The following is a 26,488-nucleotide window of genomic DNA, read 5'->3' as shown; positions in this document are numbered from 1 at the left end:
ACAGTATCTCTTGTACTGAGATCATGCCCATTTGTAATAATTGTGAACATATAATAAGGGTCCCACATTACAATCCCATATTACTAAAATAAAAAAGCAGAATTTTCAAAGGAATTTTTCAGATAAAAATTTATACCTTGCTAGTCCTTGATACCAATACTCAAACAAAGCATAGCAAATACTTTGACTTATTCCTGACAGGGTCAGTCATAAGGTTTTTTTTTTTCCTGTAAGGTAGATGTGATTATTTAATTTTTAAAAATTGGAATAGCTTATAACTTGTTTTTTTGGATGCTATATTTTAGAATAAGTCAGAAATGTTCACTATAACTTGAGTCATTGTGATAGCTACTTATTGTTGTTCTAATTATGTACTTTCATCAGCTTGGGGAAAGGAAGCCTATTTTAGAAAATAAAAAAGATTAAATCATTCTACAGTTCTCAGTTTAATCCTGTTAACTGGGTTTTTCTCTTGGCTTTGATTAATTTCATTCTTTTTCATGTGCAATTACCTTTTTTATCCTTTTTGTTATCAAGCATTATTATAGGAGATTAAGTGTGTTGATCAACTGAATTTTGAATTAAACTCTTATAATACTATAGTGGTTTGAGTTCTTGGAGAGTAAGAAATGTGTATTCAACTTCTTTATCTTCACTTACAACTCAGTCTAGAACTTTACCCCATAAGAAATTTTTAGTAAGTCTCTGGAGAGGTTTAAAAAAAAAGTGATGTGAGAATAGGGTATATTTCAAAAGCAGAAGTTGTGTATCAATCACATTGAAACTTTGCTATTGAAACCCCCTTCAGGGGCACCTGGGTGGCTCAGTGGGTTAAGCCGCTGCCTTCGGCTCAGGTCATGATCTCAGGGTCCTGGGATCGAGTCCCGCGTTGGGCTCTCTGCTCAGCAGGGAGCCTGCTTCCTCCTCTCTCTCTCTGCCTGCCTTTCTGCCTACTTGTGATCTCTCTCTGTCAAATAAATAAATAAAATCTTGGAAAAAAAAAAGAAACCCCCTTCAGCGCTAGCATGGTTCTTTAACCTAGGATAATAATGAGCACCAAGGCATGGGCCACCTGCAAGGAAGCAATTCAGCAACCTTGGTGAATTCTGGAACAGAGTTGCTGTCAGCTTGTCTCAGCTAGCAGAACTGACAACATGAGAGTCTGTTTCCAATATCTGGTTTTTCTGATTATGTCACGTGCCTTCAGCTCCTAGGGTGTATTATTCAATTAAAATATTATTTTACCAAATTCTTTAGCACAGTATTTGGAATATATTTAATAAGTACTCACTAATTTTTTGTTGAATGAAAGAATGAATGAATGTCATAATGTGTAGGGGAGAAATTATATTCTGCCTTAGAAACTGAATGTGTTAGATAAACTGTACATAAGTGATAAATTGACTTGATGATAGAAAACAATTACGAATTGCAGGGATTTTTTCATCTGAGTTTAGTTCCCTCTTTGTTTTCCATGTTATTTAGATCAGAAAGGAGTATATAATAAGTGATTTTCCTGAAGGAGAGTTATAGCCATGAAGAAGACTGTATTTTGTGTCTGTTCAGGCTCCTTTTAGCAAAGATTAACAAATTTTATTTGAAGCTTAAATTCCACCAATAGTGAGTGGAGGTCACATCTCTAACAGTTATGAATTGGACTTAACTTGAATTTTTCATTGAATATAAAAGGAATATATGTTTATTTAAGAGAGTTTAGCAAATACAGAAAACATGTAAGGCAGGTAATTACAAATCTTCATAATTCCAGCAACAGAGAAAAACAATATCTAATATTTTGAAGGAAAAGTTTATTTTGAAATGAATTTTGTTCTCTCTTCTCTTTAATAAGAATTATCTTTTGGACATTCAATTTACATTTTATAAGTGGTTATTTGATTTTTAAAGTTAATTAAGCTATTCCTCATTAATCTGTACTTTTTGTACTGAATGATTTAATTTGATTAGTTTGCAAGTCCATTGTATCTATCTCATTTTTCTTTAATAGGTCAAGAAAGCGCAAGCACCAGTACCGCAGGAAAAGCCAAAAGAACTATAGGCGATAGGTGGGAAAGTCAGCTGTGGAGAGAGAAGAAGTTTGGCTTAATTGATCACCTGCATTACAGCCATGTTTATCCTGAAAGTATTCCACGAAAATTTATGTTCGAGCAGAGGAAGTTCCTTACTGAGCAGTTTAATTCTCAGCCTGCAAAGTACATACCACCAGAAGGAAGGCCCCAAAACCTTGAGGACTTTAAGAGTGCCCTAAGCCTTGGACATTTTGAAGTAACCATCCTAGGTAAGCAAAGTGTCCTTTTCTTTGAATATCATTAGTTTAATATATTTTTAATATAGACAATACTATTTTGCTTGGAAAAAAATAAGCTCCCCCTCCCAAAAAAAAAAGTCCAAGGAGAGTTCCTGTTTAGCTCAAACCAATGGAGGCATGGAGCACTAATTCTGGAGTACATTAAGCTCTAATTGTAGGTTTTTAAACATTGGCAAGTCCTAGGAAAGTATTTGGGCAGAGAAGAATGGGAACCAACAGACTACCTGACTACTTCTAAAACGAATTTTGTTTTCTTTAGCCACCACTTTCTTGCTCAGGTACTCTGCTTCTTTCTCAGTGTATCTGAACCATTGAAAAGTAAAGTGTATGTTAAAGAGAAAGGGGGCACCAACTGAGAGAAACTTCTATGAACAGAGTTCTGTTTAGTCCCTGAAAAAGTGAAATTCTCAGCTATCTCAGGTTGTAACAGAAAGAAGCTAAAAATCTTCCCTGGTCTATAAGGGAAAATAAACGAATGTTCTCAGGTTACTCAAACCTGAGAAGTAGCCATGGAACTTACAGAAATTTAAAAGTCAACACATTTTTTTTTAGAGAACAAACTGAGGGTTACCAGAGGAAAGATGGGTGGGGGATGGGTGAACTAGATGATGGGGATTAAGGAGTGCACTTGTTGTGATGAGCACAGGATGACGTATGAAAGTGCTGAAGCACTATGTTGTACACCTGAAACTAATATTACACTCTATGTTAACTTAGTGGAATTGAAATAAAAACTTTTAAAAAGTCAAGACATTTTTAAACTTATATTTAATTTTATGTTTCTTTCCAAAGAATGAAAAACATACAGATCAAAAAACTAATTCTAAAATAAAAATCTCAGCCAAAATAAGCTATTCTCAGAGTCAAAGAAAATGTTTATTTGTATTTGTATCTTAAAGAAAGGTCTTGTTACCTTAAAATTTAAAAATGAGGAAAAGTCATTAGCAAATAGATCTAATGGCTGAAAAAAGTACATTTCATAGATTTTTACATCTAGAGTACTAGAATAAATTACCTTGACTTTTATTAGGATTCCTTTTTCTTTTTTTTTTTTTTCATTTTTACTCTCTCCCACTCCCTCTTCTCTGTCTCCTCACACATATGTTTGTATGTTTAATTGTGTGTATGTGTACAGTCTACAAAAAGTATTAATTTCTCCTGACTCTGTTAGACATATAAGACCTGTTTCAAATGCTTCTGCTTACTAGACTGCATTACTTGGTCTCTTTACATCACTTAAAAGCAAGAATCGAATGTGAAATGTGTCATTCTGTCCAGTCAGCTCTAGTCCACACTAGAATTATGCCATTTTATGTCCCACCTGTTTTCAAGGACTTAAGGTATTTTACAGGAATAAAAGACAGTGAAAAATAAATCACAGATGGATAAAACAAAATAGAACATTTAAAAGGAAACAGGAAAAGTACATATTATTAGATACTTGCAAATAACTAAGTTACCATTTGGCAGTAATTTTTGGTCAACTTTCTGGCAGGGAGAAAGAAAGGGATTTTTTTCCTGATGAGGTATTCAATTTTAAAGTTAAAAGAAGTTTGCATATCATCTAGTCCTATACCCTGGTTAGGTAGAACCAAGGCCATGATTAGAAATCATGTCTCCTATTACAGATGAAACAAACACTCATATATAGAAAACCTATTATTTTTTCCTTTATTAAAACTCACATCAGATTTTACCATATGAAGTTGTTGTATAAATAAGATAGAATAACAGTAGTTTGATATTTTCATCTATAGTTTTCTTTTTTAAAGATATAAAAATGTTCTTCAGGTAATTGATTGTTTCATCATACTTACAAATATAATCAATATAGTAATTAGTCAAAGCTTAGTAACATTTCTGTAAAGGAGTATATTTTTACCTTAATTATCACAAAATCCATATATTTAGCTCTCTAATGGCTAACTTAATACATAAATGAAACCTAGAGAACTAAAATAAATGGTACTGGGGCACCTGGGTGTCTCAGTTGGTTAAGCCGCTGCCTTCGGCTCGGGTCACGATCTCGGGGTCCTGGGATCGAGTCCCGCATCCGGCTCTCTGCTCAGCAGGGAGCCTGCTTCCCTCTCTCTCTCTCTCTCTGCCTGCCTCTCTGTCTACTTGTGGTCTCTCTCTGTCAAATAAATAAATAAAATCTTAAAAAAAAATAAATGGTACTGATCCATTGATTCATTTTTTTAATATTTCAAGCTTTTATTTAAACTTTAGTTAACATATAGTGTGATATTAGTTTTAGGAGTAGAATCCAGCAAATCATCACTTACATAACACCTAGAGCTGATCTACTGATTCTTATAGAACCTTGATGGGAAGAGGTAACCTATCAAAATCATCCAAGGGAGGCCTTCCCACACTCCTTAAAATTTTGGTACACTGCAGAGAAGCAGCCTATTCAATATCCCTTACCTTCCTAAGAGAGACTTACTGCTACACCAGAGCCAATGACAAGAATGTGTCCTGCTTTTCTGGTATACATGAGTAGAATTAAGATTAAGAAATACTGTTCTCTTAATAGGACTTGAAGTATAGATATTCTCAGATTTGGGGTTTTTTAAAAGATTTTATTTATTTATTTGAGAGAGAGAAAACACTAGAGAGAGAGGGCAAGCACAAGTGAGGATCAGAGGGAGGAAGCAAACTCCCTGCAGAGCAGGGAGACCAACTTGGGGCTCAATCCCAGGACCCTGGGATCATGACCTGAGGCATAGGCAGACACAACCAAATGAGCCACCCTGGTGCCCCAGATACTCTCAGATTTTGGTTAAAATAAGTGGCAAATATCAGATGTAAAAGTGGTGAATTTATTATACCGTTTTGTGAAAATATGAAACCTAAGTTGTATTATGAGACCAGACAATGGGCAATCCGTCGTAAGCATGGTGTGAGCAATGAATTCAAAAGAAACGAATACATCTCTCAATATGGTACTATTTGTTAAAGGATATAATCCTAAAACTGAAAGATGACCTTATATGTGTTCAGTACATGGGGGTATACTTGTTCTGTAAAAAGCCAAGTAGTAAATGTTTGAGGCTTTGCAGGCCATACAGTATCTGTCCCAACTACTTAGTTCTCCTGTTTTAGTGGGAAAGCAGCCATAGACAATATATAAATGAATGTGCATGGCTGTGTTTGGATAAAACTTTATAGACACTGAAATTTGAATTGCTTATAATTTTCACATATCACAAAATATTCATTTGATTTTTTTCAACCATTTAAGATGTAAAAAAAATATTCTTAGCTTATGGGTTGTACAAAACCAGGTACAAGCTAGATTTGACCCCCCCCCCAGGTCATAGTTTTTTTTGTTGTTTTTTTTGTTTTATTTTCAGGTCATAGTTTGCTGACCCCTCTTATAGACCTCTGTTTTTAGATAAAACTAGCTAAACCAATCCAGACAGATAAATCTCTATGATACTTTAAATTCTTCCGACATGAAGATTGTCCACCTACATTGTTACTATCTTCCAGTGATTAATTATCCCTCTGCAGTATCTTGCTGATCCCTGAAGGACTCAGTAATTTTGAAGTGTCTTATTCTGGGAGCTAGAAAGGTTATCCATACCATAACTCTGTTATAAGCATTAACTCTGACTGGTCTGGGATTAATCATTATTGAGAACATTGAATGGAATTATTAATCTTCCTATATACAATCCTAATAGCTCCCAACAACAGTGGGGTACTATTGCAACATCAGAAACCTATTCCAGAAATGCTGATTTTTATATTAAAATCCTTGCCATACCATCTTACTTGTCTCAAATAAATAGATGTTTTTAGTGGGTGCTAAAAGCTCAGTCCATTGTTTATTATGCAATAACACACATTTCAAAAAGAAGATACTGGAATGAAGTAACAAACTAAATTTTCAGGGCCTTTAGGCCCACTACAAAATCTATTGGTCAGTCTCTCCTGATTTTAAGTTATTCCCCCCTTTAAATACAAGAAAACAGTTTTCAAAACCTAGATTAGACTCCTAGATGGCATCAGTATATTATTGGCTTTACTAACATTGATTTAGTTACCCTCGAAATCCTGAGTCGATCACAGCTTAAGAGTCCTCTCTTCAATTTGCATTTGACCTAGGCTATAAGGATCATAATTCAGCCAGTCTTTTGTAAACCTCTGTAGGTCATCCATTTTGTCTCACGCAAGTCAAGAAAAACTCCCCTAATTTTTATATGGTTTGTTCTTTTCCTTTTTGTAAAATGCATCTAAAAGATAATTTAAAATTTAATAGCATTAATTATAACATCAAAGCAATTTAATATGCTGTGGTTATATTGAAATAATAAGGATTTACTTACCTTGACTTTTTTGTTCTATTAAAGCAACCAAGCAGGCCAACATAACTCCTTCCCTCCTTGGTACTAGCTGCGGGCTCAGGGCCAATTACTTTTACCCATAAAGTATGCCTCCTTCCATTCTGAAGCCTATCAGAACCATTAACTGAGTAGCATTGAGTTTTCTCACTGTTGATTACCTCACTGACGACATCCTCAGGATATCCTATCCCACTGAGATGCTTCTCCACTCTTATATCTCATTAGAGCAGTATGCTGGATTATATGGGCTCCAGAGCTAGGTTACTGTTGCCACCCTTTAATTCTGTCCCTAATTTCATTGCATAATGAAAGTGATTATAATGTATGAAACCTGAAGTACCTACTATCAGATTTCATCACCATAAGACACCCATTTCCCCCGTATTTTAACCTCTGAAAAATCAGTATGCATCTTACAATTGAAATCATGCCTTTGTTCAGTTGGTAGCATTTTTCTTAGTGGCATCTTAGAGTAAGTAAAATATGGTATATTGCAAGCATTATGCTAGGTACCAGGATTATAAATTGCCTCCCCTCAAACATGTGCATGTGTATGCATACATGCACCTACACACACACACACACTTTCACACTTTTTATTGGAAAAGAAATTTAGTGGTCACAAAGAATTGAGGAAGAAGATATATAAATTGCACATAGCACACACTACAAAAGAATAATATGAACTAACTTGTTTGATTTTATATTTTCCTCTAATTTTGAATATAGTCCAGATATATGATTACATTTACCTAGACAGTAAATTATAAGTTACTTACTGAAGTAACACATAAACAGGAAGTCACCATTGAAATACAAATGTATGCACACTATAGGAAGGATAATTTGTGTTCCTCTTCATTGATAACAGGAATACAGATGAATTCATATTTGAACACTTAATATACAAATGTCTTAAAGTCTAGTATTTGAAAACTATAGGTAAAAGATGCGTACGTGTACTTTCATTTTCTCAATTTAACAAGTACTTACTGAGCATCTAATGTGTGGCAGCACTGTTCTAAGTCCTGAGGTTACAAGGTTACATGAGTGAACACAACAAATAAAAGAGCTTGCTGATTAAAGAGATGGTGATAAATGCTAGAAAGGGGTTTGAGTTTAAAGTAGTAGGAAAAGATTACATTTTCTCTTTTGGGGGGAGGTGCAGAGAGAGAGGAAGAGAAAGAATCTTAATCTCTTAATCAGGCTCCACGCCCACTGTGGAGCCTGGTTTTTGGGACACAATCTTACAACCCTGAGATCATGATCTGAATCAAAATCAAGAATCAGATGCTTAACCGACTGAGGCACCGAGGCGCCCTGGAAAGGATTACATTTTAATAGAGTGATCAGGGTTAGGGTTAACATTTCACAAATGTAAAAGTAACAATTCACAGAATCCTGATGAGGGTGAAAAAACAATCTGGTTATCTGAGGAAAGAATATTCTAGGCACAGAAACAGCAAGTATGGAGGCTCTGAGACCTGTTTACTTATACATTTATACCCGGAACTCTAGTTTTAACCAAAGAGCTCACGACAAATTTCATGAGTAATGATGAAGCTAAACTTGCCGTATTTTATTATGTAGAAAATAATTCAAAATAGTATCAGTGACACACAGATAATAAAACTACCTTTCTGAGAATATCAGGATTTCCAACTTCTGATATTTTCTCAATTATAAGCCCATACTTTCTTTTTTTTTTTACACTTTGGAGTTGGAATGCATCTTACAGTCAATGGATACGTTTAATGCAGTTTCCTTTTTATTAAAACTGTTATTAAGTTGATGGTATATCTTAGAGTTAAATTTGGTCTTAGAATCAAGGAAATAAGATACCAGCATGTGTACTTTTTTTTTTAAGATCTTATTTATTTATTTGATAGACAGATTACAAGTAGGCAGAGAGGCAGACAGAGAGAGAGGGGGAAGCAGACTCCCCACTGAGCAGAGAGCCCGATGCGGGGCTTGATCCCAGGACCCTGAGATCATGACCCGGGCCGAAGGCAAAGGCTTAACCCTCTGAGCCACCCAGGCGCCCCAGCAGCATGTGTACTTCCACTTGAGTTTTGCAACATTGCTTAGAGTTATGGGATAGTTACACTTCTTATACTGAATTGAAATACTCAGTAAATTCTGGATTATCATGACTATTACAGTTTATGAATACCAAACTTTAGTAATCCTTAAAACCTTTAAAGAGCACTAAGTTGTATGTAAACTTAAAGCTGTGGAGATTTAGTGTCATTTGCCCATAAAAAGCAAAAATATATACTGTGTCTGGGTAGCTCAGATGGTTAAGCATCTGCCTTTGGCTCAGGTCATGATCCCAGGGGCCTGGGATGTAGCGGTATCCCTGCCCAGTGGGAAGTCGTCTTCTCCCTCTCCCTCTGCCATTCTCTCCACTTGTGCTCTCTGGCTCTATCTCTCTGTCAAATAAATAAATAAAATATATATTTTTTAAAGGCAAAAAAATGCCCTTGTGTTTCTGGATCAGTTTCCAGTTTAACAGGAAGGAGTTTGTTTACCTATTACTGACCCATGCCCAGTAGTTAAGAATCACTATAGCGATGAGTAGAGGAGATAATAAGGTCATAGGATCTATAAAACTTGCTTGCTATGTATCAGGGAAGAACAAAAGGAAGAAGTTAAGGATAACCTCCAGGGTTCTGTTTGGGATGACTGGGTAGAATTCATAGGGTTTTCAAACTGTGTTCTGTGTGTTTACCCTTCGTTCAGTCAAGACGGTCTCCTTACTCTGATCTATAATTTTGGCTACTCCCCGCTCTGCCGGAAATAACTTCTCTCTTGTTTATTTAAATGCTATTCAACCTTTTGTACCCAGCTCAAAGCCTTGCCTCTAAAAAGTCTTTAAAAGAAAGGTTTTTGTTTTGTTTTGTTTTGTTTTGTTTTGTTTTGTTTTTAGTGAGAAAGCATGCAAAAACAGGGGGAAAGGCAGAGGGAAAGAATCCTCAAGCCAACTGCCCCCTGAGTGCAGAGCCCAATGCCGGGCTCAATCTCAGAACCCAGAAATCATGACCTGAACTGAAATCAGGAGTCAGACACTTAACCGACTGAGCCCCCCAAGCACCCTCAAGAAGTCTTTTATATCCACCCTAGTAGACATTAACCCATTAACAAAGAGATGACAGTCACAGGTCAGGATTTACTTTGGTTGCTCCCCCATAGCCCCTTTTCTGCTGCAACTTTTATAACCCTAATGGTAAGTAAATGAAGTTTGTATTGTATAATAAAGGACAGATGGGACCTTGTTACCACCATCCCTGGCTTTTCTTGAGTCATACATCCTTAAGTCCAAATGGCATAAAGGGAACCAATAGTTATCTCTGAATTATTCTATTCTGTAATGGCCCCTGACATAATGACCAAGAAAATATTATACTTGTCTTCATTTATGTGACCAGATCATCCTCTGGATATTAAAATTTAAATAATCTATCAGTAAGTAAAACACTTTGGAGTTTTTTGGGGGGTTATGATTTTTATGGGGTTTTTTGGTTTTTGATAAAACATTTTGGATTGTTATTTCCAGGAGAGGTTATAGACTGCACTAAAGTGCCTCCTCTTCAACCAGTTGCATGTATTCATAAAGTTTTACACAGCAAAGTGTTTAGTTCCTGGCTTTGAAACCATGCATTTATACACGTGAAACTACCTGGCATATGTCAGGATCAAACTAGCAAACCTGGCCTCATTACCTTCCTGACTAACCCACTTTTAACAAATTGTGGTTTTTCTATATAGGTCTGAACCATGAGATCGCAATTGATGTTGCATTCCTGCCCATGTATTGTCCAGAAGATCTCCGAACATCCCAAATCGACACATTACTAACCTGCATGAATTACAGCTGTGTGTATCCGCAGGATGAACCTGGAAATGACACACTGGCAGGTTCAAGAGCACTTGCAGGTAAGATAATTTCAGTATTCCTTTCACTCAGAGGATAAAATTAATATTGTAAACACTTCTAATCTTAAAATGTAATTATATAAATGGTTCTAGCTTTAACATTCAATATAATTTAAAGGGGCGTTTGGTAAATGTGCCCCAAGATTTATAAATGAGAATATATTTTTAAATAAAATTGGACAAATTAATGGTTTTGCTTCCAGGCAGACATTAAGAATATTCTCTTATAATACATTTCTAAATGTAAGTATTCATTAGATTTAAGTGGTATAACATGGAGCAGTGCCAGTTCAACTCCTCTCTCCTTTTAACTAAGGCAGAATGATCTATCCTTTCATTTTACAATTGCCTGAAATTTTAAGACCTCCACAGCCTAGTACAGTATGGTTGTTTTCTCTTATAAATGTTTAGTTATTCAAGTGCTATGCAATAAATTCCTTGAGGACGGCTAGGAGTTCATGTAATCCCAATAGTGAAACACTTCAACTGACTAATTGTTTAGGCTGCTACATAATTTACTGAATTCTAAATTATTTCTATGTTCCCATAAAATTGTGTATCCAGTTATAATTATCTACTTCCTATTGTCATCTCATTTTCCTGAGTGGGTAGTAAAGTTTCTAGCAGTTCTTATTGAGCTTAGAAGGATATTACATTTAAAAGAACTTTTAAGACAGCCTTTATTATCTTGGGATTTTGTGGTGGGTCTTTCTAAGATGATGAAACTCTTGAGTACATACTGTTTTTAAACAAGTTTTATGAACTGTGCCTGAGGATGAAGTAACTTTTGGCAGGAATGGTTACTGCAAACTAAGCTTGGATCTCTTGTTTTATGAGTCTTTTACTTTTTTTTTTTTTTAAGAACATTCTATAATTTTTTATTTTTTATAAGCATATATTTTTATCCCCAGGGGTACAGGTCTGTGAATCACCAGGTTTACACACTTCACAGCACTCACCAAAGCACATACCCTCCCCAATGTCCATAATCCCACCCCCTTCTCCCAAACCCCCTCCCCCCAGCAACCCTCAGTTTGTTTTGTGAGATTAAGAGTCACTTATGGTTTGTCTCCCTCCCAATCCCATCTTTCTCCTACCCACTTAAGCCCCCATGTTGCATCACCACTTCCACATATCAGGGAGATCATATAATAGTTGTCTTTCTCTGCTTGACTTATTTCACTAAGCATGATACGCTCTAGTTCCATCCATGTTGTCGCCAATGGCAAGATTTCATTTCTTTTGATGGCTGCATAGTATTCCATTGTGTATACATACCACATCTTCTTGATCCATTCATCTGTTGATGGACATCTAGGTTCTTTCCATAGTTTGGCTATTGTGGACATTGCTGCTATAAACATTCGGGTGCACGTGCCCCTTTGGATCACTACGTTTGTATCTTTAGGGTAAATACCCAATAGTGCAATTGCTGGGTCATAGGGCAGTTCTATTTTCAACATTTTGAGGAACCTCCACGCTGTTTTCCAGAGTGGCTGCACCAGCTTGCATTCCCACCAACAGTGTAGGAGGGTTCCCCTTTCTCCGCATCCTCGCCAGCATCTGTCATTTCCTGACTTTTTGATTTTAGCCATTCTGACTGGTGTGAGGTGATATCTCATTGTGGTTTTGATTTGTATTTCCCTGATGCCGAGGAGTCTTTTACTTTTACCACAGTTTATTTTAGAGATGATATAGTAGCTGACTTTGCAGTATTACTTTCTACATTGCAGCTCTTTTCACTTCCAGAAAGTCCAGATTTCTTAATTAGTGCCCTAATATATAGTTTAAATATTTGTTATTTATTTTCTTATGACATACAACATCTACTTTCATCACATTTATTCTGCTATGTTTATATGTTATTATTGGTATGAAATATCAAGGCAAAACTCTCAGTTGCTAATGCCAGTTGTTCTCCAAAAGTCACTAACATGGTCACCTGAAAAAATCTAGTATCATACTGCCCAATCAGTTAATATTTGAGACATGAAGGGCAAGAACCACTAGAAAAGTGATGTGGTAATCAAAAACAAGGTGATTTGTTTCAAGCAGAATATGTCCCAGACCATTTGTTGAAGATTTTTTTCCCCATTGGATATTCTTTCCTGCTGTGTTGAAAATCAATTGATCATATAGTTGTGAGTCCATTTCTGGGGTTTCTATTCTGTTCCATTGATTTATCTGTGTTTTTATGGCAATACCATACTGTTTTGATTACTATAGCTTTGTAATATAACTTGAAGTCCAGGATTTGATGCCTCCAGCTCTGCTTTTTCAAGATTGCTTCAGCTATTCTGGATCTTTTGAAGTTCCATATAAACTTTAGGATCGTTTCTTCTAGATCTGTGAAAAATGCTGTTGGTATTTTGATAAGGATTGCATAAGATCTGTAGATTGCTTTGGGTAGTACAGACATTTTAACAGTATTTTTTCTTCCAACCTCTGTGTATGGAATGTCTTTCCATTTCTTTATGTCATCTTCAATTTCTTTCATCAGTGTTTTAGAGTTTTCATAGTACACGTCTTTCATCTCTTTGGTGAGATTTATTCCTGATTATCTTATTATTTTGGTTACAGTTGTGATGGGGTTGTCTTTTTAATTAATTTTCCTGCTGTTTTCATTATTACTGTATAGAAATGCAACTGATTTCTGTATTTTTATTTTGTATCCTATGGCTTTAGTGAATTTTTTAAATCAGTTCTAGCAGATTTTTGGTGGAGTCTTTCATGTCGTCCGCAAATACTGAATGGTTTACTTCTCCTTACCAATTTGGATGGCTTTTGTTCTTTTTTGTTGTCTGATTGCTGTAGCTAGGACTTCCAGGACTATACTGAATAAAAGTGGTAAGAGTAGACATCCTCATCGTGTTCCTGACCTTAAAAACTGAGAGTTTTTTCCCATTTAGGATGATGTTAGCTGTGGGTTTTCCATGTATGGCATTTATTATGTTGAGGTATGTTCTCTCTAGAACTACTTTGCAAAGGTTTTTCATCAACTATGGATGTTGAACTTTATCAAATGCTTTACCTGTGTCTATTGAAGTGATCATATGGTTTTTAGCCTTTCTTTTATTGATGCGATTTATCATGTTGATTGATTTGCAAATGTTAAACCACCCTTACAACTGGGAAAAAATATCACTTGGTCTCACACACACACACACACACACACACACACAGTCTTAAAGAAATATACATACATGGAAGTATAGTAAATATGTAGTTCCATAACCACTTTTTTCCTCCTGACAATGTATCTTGAATAGCTTTCATGTTAGTATATAGAGAGCTGCTTCATTCATTTTAATACCTATAAATATTTAACTATGTGTATGTACCAAAATTATTTACTCAATCCCCTAGTGATTGGTGTTGAGATTATTTTCAAATATTTTGGCTCTCAACAAAGAGTACCACAATGAGTATCTATATATCCATGTATATATACATATTTTTTGCACTTATACACATATCTATAAGATGAATTCTTAGAAAAGTAGTCACTGACTTAAATATGTAGGCATTTAAAATTTTGGCAGATACTGTCACATTGTCATCCAAAAGTTTATACTGATTTACACTTTTACCAAAAGCAAGAATCACACTTTACTCACACCTTTAGAAATGCTAGGTATTATTGTTCTTGCTACTCTTTGGCAGACTGATGGCAAAAGAAGTCACCCTCACTGTGTGCATCTGTGATGTTTCCAAAAAAGTACAGTTTTTATACACAAGTCTAACAATTTAAAATGAAATGTAGAGAAGCTCATTCTAAGGTGCTTCTAAGAGAATCCCTATGTGATGTAAATAATAACATCTTAATTTCATACTAGTTTTTCTTTTTTTCATATTAATTTTCTAAAGTAGAAAATGATTGTTTGCTAATACCTGAGTTTTGTGTCAGCCACCATTCTAGGTGCCCTACATCCTGAGTATTTAATCTGCACATTCTCTAACATAGTACCAGATGAGTAGTTTGAGAGGTCGTCATTTGCTCAAAGCATTAGCACAAGTAGGCAGAGTCACTTACTCAAACAGTGGTTTTACTTATACTTTGTTAATCATTATTTATAAAAGTCAATATATGATAACAATTTGAATTATTAAGGTTTGGGTTGTTGTAGTTAGCATCAAAGCTAAAGATCTCGAAATCTTTCCAAAGCATCTAGATTAAAGTCCATCCCATTCAAAGAAGAAGAAAGTTATATACTTATTTTCTATATTTGTCATTATTGTATTCATTGTGCATTAGTGAATTTGCACAGTTGTAAATCATTCATCAGATTTTGTGACATATCTAACAGAGGTGGCTTTAATAATGATGTTAACAAAGACTAAGCTTGAGAAGCCCTCACTTGCTTCAGTATTGTTATGTTTAAAAGGGGATCCTAAATAGTATGCCCTTGGGGCACCTGGGTGGCTCAGTTGATTGAGCATCTGCCTTCAACTCAGGTCCTAATCCCAGAGTCGGAGTCAAGCCCCAAATTGGGCTCCCAGCTCAGTGGGGACTCTCTTTCTCCCTCTCACACTCCCTGTGTGCTCTCCACCCACCCTCCAAAAAAACAGTCTTAATAAATAAATAAATAAACAAACAAACAAACAGTATGTCCTTCAGGCCCCACAAAACCTATATCCCCCACTGGCTTTTAGGTACAGCTTTACAGCCTATGAAGGTTAAGAGCACGTGTCTTGAGGCCAAATTCATAGAGGCAGAAAGTAAAACAGAGGTATCTAATGGGGAGTTAAGATTTTAAAGGTATGCAAACTTCTGTTTGGGATGATGAAAAAGTTCTAAAAATGGAAAGCAGTGATGGTTGCACAATACTATGTGAATATATCACACAGATGCTACTACTAATGTCAGTCAAAATATGGACTGGTATTCCAAAGCCATGTGGCTCTGCGTAATGTTTTCATTTTCTCGTACTTAAAATGAAGTCTTTGTCATGTGTAGCCCTTGAAGTCTGTGATCCGTCAGCTTAGTAGTGGTCAGTTAGTGTTTGGAAGAGTTTCTTTAAATATTTAGAGGAGAGAAAAGGAAAACAGGGACAAAAATGATCTCCAGTTTTTGTCATTGGATCTGTGTTCAGTGCTTTCCCAGGCTGTTTACAGCCCTGCCTTAGCTTTCACTTCCTGCTCTGCAGAGCCTGATGGTCAGCCAGAGGTGAATATTTGGATTTTTTTCCTCAGGCCTTTTCTGAGTATGCATCCAGCGCTAGGCATGTAGGCTTCTTGATGTCCCAGTGTACACAGAAGGTTGTAAAAAGCCCTTATTCCCCCGCATGTGTCTTTTCCCAACCCTTTCCTCCTCAGGCTTTTTGATCTGTTGCTTGTCCCAACTTTATACTTTGCCCCAGCTGCTCTGGCTAATGTTTTTGTCTCCATATGCTTTCAACAAAAGCCACTGGGGAAGCTACCCCAGTTGTGGGAATGCCCCAAATCAGGTGAAATGAAAGCAAGCTTTTGTATCTGCCCCTGAGGGAATTTCCCAATTGGCCCAAACTCACAACCACGTCTTTGAGAGTAAGTTCTGCATGGCACCATCTGGTACAAACAGCCTACACCAGGAGTGTTAGCTGCCGTCTTCCTGGCTGCTGCTGATACAGGGAGTACATGGGCAATTTAAAGCACCTCAGCACGTTCTTACCACAGTACGGCAGCTCTTTCTCTATTAATCTTTCCCCTGATTGTTTTAAGTTCTTGTATAGATGCCAGAGTTCTGCAGAAGTTGATCTGAGAGTTTTTGTCAGCCCGTAAGTTAGTGGTAGGGACACAGCTCTGACACTGCCTACTCCACCATATACAGTAATGTCCTTCACCTGATCCATTTTTGGTAGAGCTTCTTGAGAGTATACAAAGCTAAGTGTTAGTTAATAAAGCTGTTTCAGAGGAAATATCCTTTAAAAAAAACTTCAATTACATGTAGTTTGCTTTACATCTATTAAGTTTTGTAAAGAATTGACAATTAAATTCTAAATAGAAAAAGTTATTTTTGTACTCCCTTGAAGTGTAAACAGTAAATTGCTTACTTGGTACCATATAAATAACCCTGAAAAAATATACACTTACTTTAGTCCACCAAAAAGATTTGAAAAGTAAAAATAACTAAATATGGCTTTGGAATACCAGCCCATATCTTGACATTAATAGTAGCATCTGTGTGATATATTCATTGCTATGTGCAGAAGTTACCATAATGTAACTTTGATGAATATGTGACAAATTGGAGGGAAGATGAGGGACATTTGTTAATGTTATAAGAAAAAAAGTCAGCTTATGTGATACTAAATCCAAGTAAATATTTAACTATTTTACAATACTTACCATCTGCTTTTTATTTTTAGGTGATATTATAAGAGCTGCAAGTAGACTGGATAGAGTGCATATCGTCGGTATCTTGGATATCTGTAATTTGGGTAACAATAAAGTAGAAGTCTACCTGCACAGGATTTATAGTCCAACTAATAATTCTTAAAAATTGGCAAGTGAAATGATTACAGGTTATAAGGAGGGCACTGCTTTAAAGATATTCTCTCATTTTGTTGGTAATTTCAGCAACTGTTTTTTGGCAAGAATATTACATAAGATCTAAAGTTATTAAGTAGTTTATGTTCCTCTTGTGTTTGAAGCTAATGCAGTTCATTTTAAATTCATTACTGAAAAGTTCATCAAAACAATTTTTGTGTATCAAGAAAATTTACCTTACTTCTATATAACTATTATCTTGACTTGTAATGATTTGTGTTCACTATTCTATTCGTGAAGTGCTTTTATTCTCAAGCCTCAGCCTAAGGCATCCTGACTTATAAGAGTTAACTTCTCGTGAATATTTAATATCCTTCCACTTTTCTTCACCTATAGTGGGAAATTCTGAATTGCTAATTTGAAGATTAAATTCTCCTAAAGTGGTCAACCTGCATTTCTCATGACTGTGATGGTTACTGTCATTTTCAAAAAGCACACATGGATTGTTACGGTCCGGTTGCCTTGGTCCTTAGTTTGGTCAGCTGTACAATGAGCGTGTTAAATTGTCTTAAGGCTTTTCACTCTTTATTGTGACTTTTATCCTTCAAATTTCTAAATGTTTTGACCAGTGTGTGAGCTTAAAAGCCAGAGGCTACGTGGGTTTCCACTTTTGCTATATTCATGTGTAGTTTTGGTACATGTAATGTGAGTTTAAATAGTGAAATTTTATCTCATATTAACATTTAAAGTGTGCATATTGAAAATATAAAACAGTGACTAAGGGGATTTTATTCTGGTTATCTATTATACTTCGTTTTAACTGTAAATCACCATTCCACATTTGCAAAGCCCTGTGGTTGACAGTTATGTGGTTAGTTAGATGACCAAAATGACCATCACATGAGTTAAAAAGTATTCAATGTCAAGATCAATCAATCTAGATAAGCAATTACCTTGTGGGGTTTTCTTCTAGCCCTCTGGTTCTGTGACTTCATATGCTATATATTTTAAATGTTCTGGACAGCTCGTGAATCTAAAGACAGATGCTGTACTTTGTTCATCAAGGCATTCAGCATTTTGTTCCTTATAATTGTGTTTAAATGTTAATTAAAATAGTGACTTCTTGTGTTAAAATTTTGAGTGTATTATTAAAGTTAAAACAGTAACTTTTTTGGTCTCTTGTCTCATTTTTAATGTACTTGACATCCCTCTTCCATATTTTTTGGCCTATAATAGACTATACTTGTTAAATGAACCAAGATGATTCTTCCATGTGGGTTGAAGACTTGTTTATCAAATGGAATCTGGGTTTCTCTATTAAACTATCATAAACTTTAAACGGGAATTCAATTTTACTGACATGTAAATGCTGTGGAAGGGAAAAATTAATACTTACATGGCTATTGAAGAAAAACCTCAGACTGAGATTTCAAAGCTACACACCTTAATGGGTATAATTTTTGTTCTCATATTGAATAAGAAATATGAACAATTTTTGAAAATTTAGGATCTTTAAAAACAGCTTCCCTGGCAATTTATTTTACATTCTAGAAGCATTTCTATCTAAATTTGGAGTTACATGTCTGTGTCCACATTTTTGGTATTTTAAAATGGGATAGCTATGGTAGCATTTCCTAAGAAAATACCAAACTACCATCACAAGAACTTACCTTCAACTGAAAATGTGTTCATTAATTCCAAAGCCACACAAATATATTACCATGATGTCACTTTCAAATTAAGGAATCAATTAGTAAATTGTGAAATATTATATAATCTACTGGAGAACCACAGTCTCTCCCTTTAGATGGCAGATGAGCTATATGCATTGAAATCCTTTAGTAACCTATGAAAGAAAGAATCTGAGCACCTGTTATCCCTGCTATTTTTATTTCTTTATGGAATTATCCTGCATTCATTTTATTCATATTAAAAAAGGACTTCTGGGTGCCTGGGTGGCTCAGTGGGTTAAAGCCTCTGCCTTCGGCTCAGGTCATGATCCCAGGGTCCTGGGATTGAGCTTCACATCGCTCAGGCTCTCTGCTCAGCAGGGAACCTGCTTCCCTTCCTCTCTCTCTCACTTTCTGCCTGCCTCTCTGCCTACTTGTGATCTCTCTCTGTCAAATAAATAAATAAAATCTTTTAAAAAAGAAAAAGAAAAGGACTTCTAAGAAATTAGTGTCACATTTATTTGATGACAGTAATAACATTTGATATTTTGAGCTATATAACCTCTGCCAATATGGACCAATGTTATAACCGATTCTGTTATTCTAAAGTCATTTCTGTGGTTTGTACTGGTTGCTTGTTCACTGGTTTGCTTCTTAGGTACATTTTTTTTTCTTTTTTCCTTCCTTAAACATTGCTACCCAAGAATTTGCAGGTACACTGATGGGAAGTAAAATATATATTATTGAGTCCTGATTTTTTTTAATTTTATTTTTTCAGTGTTTCAAAATTCATTGTTTATGTACCACACCCAGTGCTCCATGCAATACATGCCCTCCTTAATGCCTACCACCAGGACTACCCATTCCCCCACCCACCTCCCTTCCAAAAACCCCCAGTTTATTTCTATTTTTTTAAAGATTTCATGTATTTATTTATTTGAGAGAGAGAGAGGAGAGCACAAGTGGTGGGGAGGGGCAGAGACAGAGGGAGAAGCAGACTCCCCCACCCAAGGGGATGCCCAATGAGGACTCCATCCCAGGACACTGGGATCATGACATGAGCAGAAGGCAGATGCTCAACGGACTGAACCTCCCAGGCTCCCCGAGTCCTGAATATTTCAGTAATTAACTGCTTTTAGTAAAGAAATTTTAGGGGAAAAGGTTAAAAAATTAAAAACAAAACCAAATTTGGGTATTGTCTGAAGATTCCAGTTCTTCAAGATTATCTTCGAGTCAAGTAATATTATATTTGTCTATTGTCCAAAATAGAAACATTACATATAAACTCATCTCTTGGTCCAGGTCATAACACTCATTATGTTATCTTCACTCTTACATTATTATGTTGACACCACTTCTAGCCTTAAGTTTCTGTTTTCCTTTACACTAAAGAAATGAAAAGTAGATTTTGAAAAAACAGATTTAAAGCTAACCACAGCTCTGTCTCTAAATGCCTGAGAAATTTTATGGAAAGCCATTTAAACTGCTAGGCCTTAGTTTCCTTAATTGTAAAATTTGCAAAATAATGGCCCCAACCAGTACTATGATTCTTTGGGTCTATTAATACAGTTACTAGAACACTGAAAATGTATTTGAGTTACTTTTATATGTTTCATGAAGATGTGGTTTTCTATGAAGAACATTTTAATATGATTAGACCATTTATCAATTATAGCAGCTCAGTGTAATAAAAAAACAATTGAAATTTTTTCATCCCAGGGTTTGTTTGCTTTTGTTTTTGTTTTTATTTTTGCTTTTTTTACTGCTAGTGTTTTTCCTAACTTGTTGCCTTTTCGCTGATATATATATTTTTTCTAAGACAGAAATCTGAAATATTTTAGCTTTTTGTAATGATATGCACATCTTCACTGAAAATCAAGCAACACCTTTTAAAGAATTTGAGTACCTCTGATGCTATTCTGAGATAACTACATCTGACTCCTAGTAGCTTAGGATCTAGAAGTTACCCCCAACAAGGTTCTAATATCTACTTCGTAATGGGGAACAAAACAGAAAAAGACTAAATGGTTTAATGTAAAATTGTCCAAGCAATTAAATTAGAAGTTTAGGCTTATAACTCTGAGGTCTGTTTCTTTAAGCTCTAATATGAACACAGAGTAAAATGTTTGAGGAAGAGTATAATTTCACATAATAGATCGCTGTGAGATAATCTCCAAATCCTGGGGCTCATAAAATAATAAGCTGAACTATTGCAACATATATCCAAGTGTTTGAATGCTCACTCTGCGACAAGTACTTGGTGAGCACTAGGAACACAACACAATACGAGCAAAAATACATGGCTCCCACTCTCATAGAGCTTACAGTGTTGTGGAGGAGAGAGACATTCAAGTAATTATACAAATAACTGAGCTAAGTGCTACAGAGGAAAGATATGTGCTTTATATTAGAGCTTTATGACAAAGGAAGCCAAGTTGGGGTGGGGGGCACTTGGGAAAGCTTTTCCTGGGAAAGTGAATGTGTGTTTGGGGACTTGAATGAGAACTGATGAGGCTGGAGTGCAGAAAGTGGGGTATAAGAGGAGACAAGCAAAGAGACCAAGACTCTTGCAGGCTATGCAGAGCCTTGTAGGCCATAGTAAGGATTTTAGTATGTATCTTCAGAGCACTGGGAAGCTATTATACAGTTTGTGGCCATACGCACCATGATTCAATTTGTTTTAGAATGGTCACTGTCTCCTGGAAGGAGAATGGTTATAAAGAGGTTGCCAGAGACTTTTACTTGACCCTAATAACTATTCTCTTCTATAGTAGTAGATCTGTCCATTTTTAGCTCGGAACATAGCTACCTACAATACTTTCCCCTGGTTCCTTTGTCGTTAAATATGGCCTTGTCACTAAGTTCTGACTAAGCTCAGAAGTAAGCATAAGTGATCTGTACAATTACTAGCCAATTTCCCAAAGGCTGTAAGAAAATGCTCTCTTTCCCTTTACCTCCCTTCCCCACTGACTAAAATGTGAGCATGGTGGTGAGACATCTGTCTTGCAGAGGAAGAGCAACATTATAAGGATGTCAACCCAACCAGCTAGTAGGAGCCTACATCCCTGATGTTGAGCTGCCATACCAGCTTTGTACTTCTTAACTGTTCGGGCTATTACATGAGAGAAAGATAAACTATCTTGTTTATGTCACCACTATTTTGGGTCTCTGGTCAGCAGTCCAACCTATATACTACTAATGCAGTGGGCAGAAGTAAAAACAAGAGGACCAGCTAGATATACAGTCCATATAAACTTCAGAGATAACATTAAAATATAGATTCAGGCGTCTTGCCCAGTTCTAATGGTCCAGTTCTTAACAAATTCCACTGAAAAAATTTTAACCCACAAAACTCTTCCCCTCCCCCCTCAAAATCACAAAGGCAATTTATTTCCCAAGTAAGATGTATCTTTGCTGTCATATGTTCCTAGGCATATTTGACTTTGGACATCAAGTGATTTTGTAATATCAGATCTCAGTTATTTCTTTTATTTGGCTTGGGCTAATATTAAAATTAATTTTTATTCCTTTTGAACATACACCAAATTAGAGTCATCCAGCCCAAAACTGGAAGTTTGCTATGAATAATCAAGGGTTACCTGAATTCTATTAGAAATGCAGCTCTGGGGGCGCCTGGGTGGCTCAGTTGGTTAAGCAACTGCCTTTGGCTCAGGTCACAGTCCCGGAGTCCCGGGATCGAGTCCCGCATCGGGCTCCCAGCTCCATGGGGAGTCTGCTTCTCCCTCTGACCTTCTCGCCTCTCATGCTCTCTCTCACTGTCTCTCTCTCAAATAAAAATAAATTTAAGGGGCACCTGGGTGGCTCAGTGGGTTAAGCCACTGCCTTCGGCTCAGGTCATGATCTCAGGGTTCTGGGATCGAGTCCCACATCGGGCTCTCTGCTCAGCGGGGAGCCTGCTTCCTCCTCTCTCTGCCTGCCTCTCTGCCTATTTGTGATCTCTGTCTGTCAAATAAATAAATAAAATCTTTAAAAAATAAAATAAAATAATTTTTTTTAAAAATCTTAAAAAAAAATGCAGCTCTGTGCTTCCTCATCTTCCAATTATGGGTTTGCCATAAGTGTCGTTCAATCATATGGAGAAATTTGAAATGTTCTTTGCCTAAGAGATGAATAACTCCCTTCTCTATGCTTTTATTAATACTAATTATGTACTTTTGCTAAGATATTTAATACTTATTAAGGTCCTTAATATTAAGATACAAGTAATCTAAAAAGTCCAGGAATATTAAATGTTTGAACAATACTATATAGCAGTGGTTCTCAAACTTGGCTTCACGTTGGTATTACCTGGCAATTTGAAAAATTGCTATGCTTAAGTTTCTGGTTGGGCTGTAACCTGGGCATTAAGGTAGTTAACAGCTAGCTGCCCAGGTGATTCTAATATGCAGACAAGTTTGAAAGCCACTGCTATACAGCACTGTTTAGAGCACTTGTCAATTTTATTAAAGCTCAAGCTTTAACCAACACTTTGAATTTACCTTGGTTTTAGGTGCTATGATTTCAGCTACTTTCAATGCAGTTTCATCATAAATTGTGCTGAAAGGAAGGAAAAATTAAAAATTGATAGTTTTTAAGGGCACCTCAGTGGCTCAGCTGTTTAAGCATCCAATTCTTGATTTTGGCTCAGGTCTTGATCTCAGGGTCATGAGATCAAGCCCTGTGTTGGGCTCCACACTCAGTGCAGAGTCTGAGATTCTCTTCTTCCTCTGCCCCTCCCACTCAGCACCCCCCAAATAAATAATAAAATCTTTTTAAAAATTGATAGTTTCTAAACAACTTTTTTTTTAATATAATTTTTTATTTTTTATAAACATACATTTTTATCCCCAGGGGTACAGGTCTGTGAATCACCAGGTTTACACACTTCACAGCACTCACCAAAACACATACCCTCCCCAATTCTAAACAACTTTTATTTTCAGAGTTCTAGCATATCAGATCTGGAAAAGAACTTATGGATAAGTAAACTCTAATCTAACCTCTTTTATGGTGTAAATGAAGAAAAAGTCCCAGAGAGGTTTTTATTTTCCTGAGGATATAATAGTAGCTGTTGCAGAATTAGCACTTGTGCCAACTTTGGGTTTGCAATATACTTAAAAAAATGTTCAGACTACCACCTGAAGTACAAAGAAACACACAAATATAGATCATACAATATGTAGATGTACACTATATAGATACAAATATAGATTGGAAGCTGAAGCACAATGAGGATGAAATAAAATGACAGCACCAAATCTGTCAAAACTACGATCCTGTACTATTTTCTTCATGTACAAGTTTATGCTTTCAAGTTCTTAAATTGTCAAGTGCATAAGAATTACCTGGAGAGCTCATTTAAAATGTGAATTCCTAGATATTTTCCTCAGATTCTGATTCAGGATTATTGGGGGTGGAACCCAGAAATCTTCACTTAAATAAAATTCCAGGTGAGTATAATGTAGGTGTTCCACAAACAAAACTTCAGGGGTACCTAAGTGGCTCAGTCAGGTAGGCATCCGCCTTCACCTCAGGTCGTGATCTCAGTGTCCTGGGATCAAGCCCCCGAAACAGACTCCCTGCTCTACAGGGAGTCTGCTTCTCCCTGTCCCTCTGCCCCTCCCTCCCACTTGTGCATGTGCGCGCGCGCGCTTTCTATCTCTCTCTCTCTCTCAAATATATAAAATCTTAAAAAAAATAAAAACACTGAAAAAGAACTAGACCTCTCACACTCCAGCAAATTACCTTAAGAGTTAACAGAAAAATTACATTGGCAGGTGTTTATTTTTCTGGGACTAATTTTACTTAACTGCAAATTTTCAAAAACAATCTAAGATTATGTTTGTAAGTTACAACTCTCTCTCTGAATGTCATAAAAGGAAACATAAATGCACCTTGTACAAGATATATGATGCTGGTTACTGAAGAAATTCATGCATTTCAACCTTCAGAACAATTTTAAGTAGTTTAGTAAAATCATTTTTAATATACCAGCACTACCACAAAGTGTTACAGGGAAGTTGTCATTTTTAAGGCCTGTAATGACTTAACTTCTGCAAAAAATATAACCTGAAGATTTGAAACTATTAAGTTACAATGAACAAAACTTAACTTCTAATGAATTTAGATTTAATTTCTCACTAATCTGTTTTTAAACTATTTCATGAGATGTTTTTCCTTGAGAAGCAATTTAATACCTGGTAGGAAAAGCAAAAGTTAAATTTCTAGGACTTGACTAATTATTTGCATATTGCATGCTGATGTTGCATTTATCAGAGATGTCTATCAACAATCAGCAAACTAATAGATTTGGCCATAGTAACACTTCCCTTTTCAATATGACAGTTTTCTTTGTCCAGTGAAGACAGGCTTTCTTATGAGTTTGAACATCGAAATCATAGTCCTAATAACAAAATGTTCAACTTTTTGTGTTTACTCTTAAGTAGACCACAAGCTAATACACCTAGACCTTTAAACTTTCCAGTTCAATTCCATGAATAATTATTAACTGATTACTATGTGTAAGGTGCTTATAATAACAGGGGAGGGGATGTACAGGTGAGTAATAGACAGCTATAATAGGATAGAAAGTTTAAATCTGTAGCGTGCATCTGTTGGGATTTATTCATCAGTTTCTATCGCACATTTCCTGAACTCCTCCCTTCTGCTGAATAGAAGGATTCATTCCTATCACAGGGTCCACTCCAACGCTGTTATCTCAGATGCCTAAGGACAGACAAGAAGTAGGGGAAGAAATATCTTTCTGTTCATTCCTACTGCAGGGTCCACTCCAACGCTGTTACCTCAGATGCCTAAGGATGGACAAGAAGTAGGGGAAGAAATATATTCATTGATTATCTCACTCAACAATGTCTCCCATTTTCCTATTTTCTGTTTTCCTGTTCCCGTGGCTCTAGGAGTCTCTCTGGTTCCAGACTACTTCCCTTGGACTTCAGACTACCATTGTGCCTGCTTTCCTTTTGACCTGGTGTCCTCAGCTTCTCTGAAAGCCTGATGCCTGTTTGTCTCATTTGCTGACTTTTGGCCCAGACTCCTGCTATCTCTGTCTTGTCAATTTATCAACTTCTTCACCAGCCCTTGGCACATATTGCAATCTCCCTAGCCCAGCCACTTGGCCAGACCAGTTGACCCTTCAGCAATACATATCAGTTGCACTCCTGATTAAAAGCAGAGCTTACAATAAAGGAAGTGATGAAATAAATAAGTCTGTCTAGACATCTGAAAGCACCAGAATTAAAAATACTAAATATTCAAAATCAAACCTTGACCAATCTTTTGTTACAGTATAACACATGGGACATAAAAATTAATGGAATGCTGCAACTCAGGTATCAGGCAATCAACAAATATTTGAGCGCCTACCACGGGCAAGGCACTGTACTTAAAAGGATCCCTAGCCACTGAAATATGTTGACTTTTCAACGAATAAACAAGGTGGCTGAAGATATTCCTTGGGGAGCCTGTTAAGAAAAATTCCACAAAGAAGTAAGAGGGGGAAGGGCTATAAAATCAATTCTACTTCTACCGTAGCAATTAAACTTCTGGGTCTTAACTCCTGGCTGGACTGGTTGATAGCATATTTCAGCAGGGCTTGGAAAACCAGTTTGTTTTAGATAATCTGAGAGAGGTGACTTTCAGCCTCGTCACGTGGGATTCCCAAGAGTCCAGTTCCTCATTCCGATCCACTCCATGTTTATGAACGTGCATTAGCTGGC

At 36.3% G+C, this 26,488-nt stretch overlaps 1 protein-coding gene across 3 annotated transcripts in view; it reads left to right on the top strand.

Annotated features, from left to right (window-relative positions):
• Positions 1 to 18,248, top strand: part of RADX (RPA1 related single stranded DNA binding protein, X-linked) — a 78,841-nt gene extending 60,593 nt beyond the window's left edge. For all 3 annotated transcript variants that reach the window (XM_082716958.1, XM_082716957.1, XM_082716956.1), the window contains exons 12-14: positions 2,006 to 2,296; positions 10,447 to 10,614; positions 16,962 to 18,248. In XM_082716958.1, coding sequence (XP_082573084.1) covers positions 2,006 to 2,296; positions 10,447 to 10,614; positions 16,962 to 17,092 — 590 coding nt within the window. In that variant the 3' untranslated portion in view covers positions 17,093 to 18,248. The remainder of the gene's footprint in view (positions 1 to 2,005; positions 2,297 to 10,446; positions 10,615 to 16,961) is intronic.
• Positions 18,249 to 26,488: the final 8,240 nt, after the last annotated feature.

Source organism: Mustela nivalis (genome assembly GCF_964662115.1).
Source record: "Mustela nivalis genome assembly, chromosome: X".
Lineage (NCBI taxonomy): Eukaryota > Metazoa > Chordata > Mammalia > Carnivora > Mustelidae > Mustela > Mustela nivalis.
The sequence above is the reverse complement of the archived record's forward strand: the minus strand, read 5'-3'. Positions and strand labels throughout refer to the sequence as shown.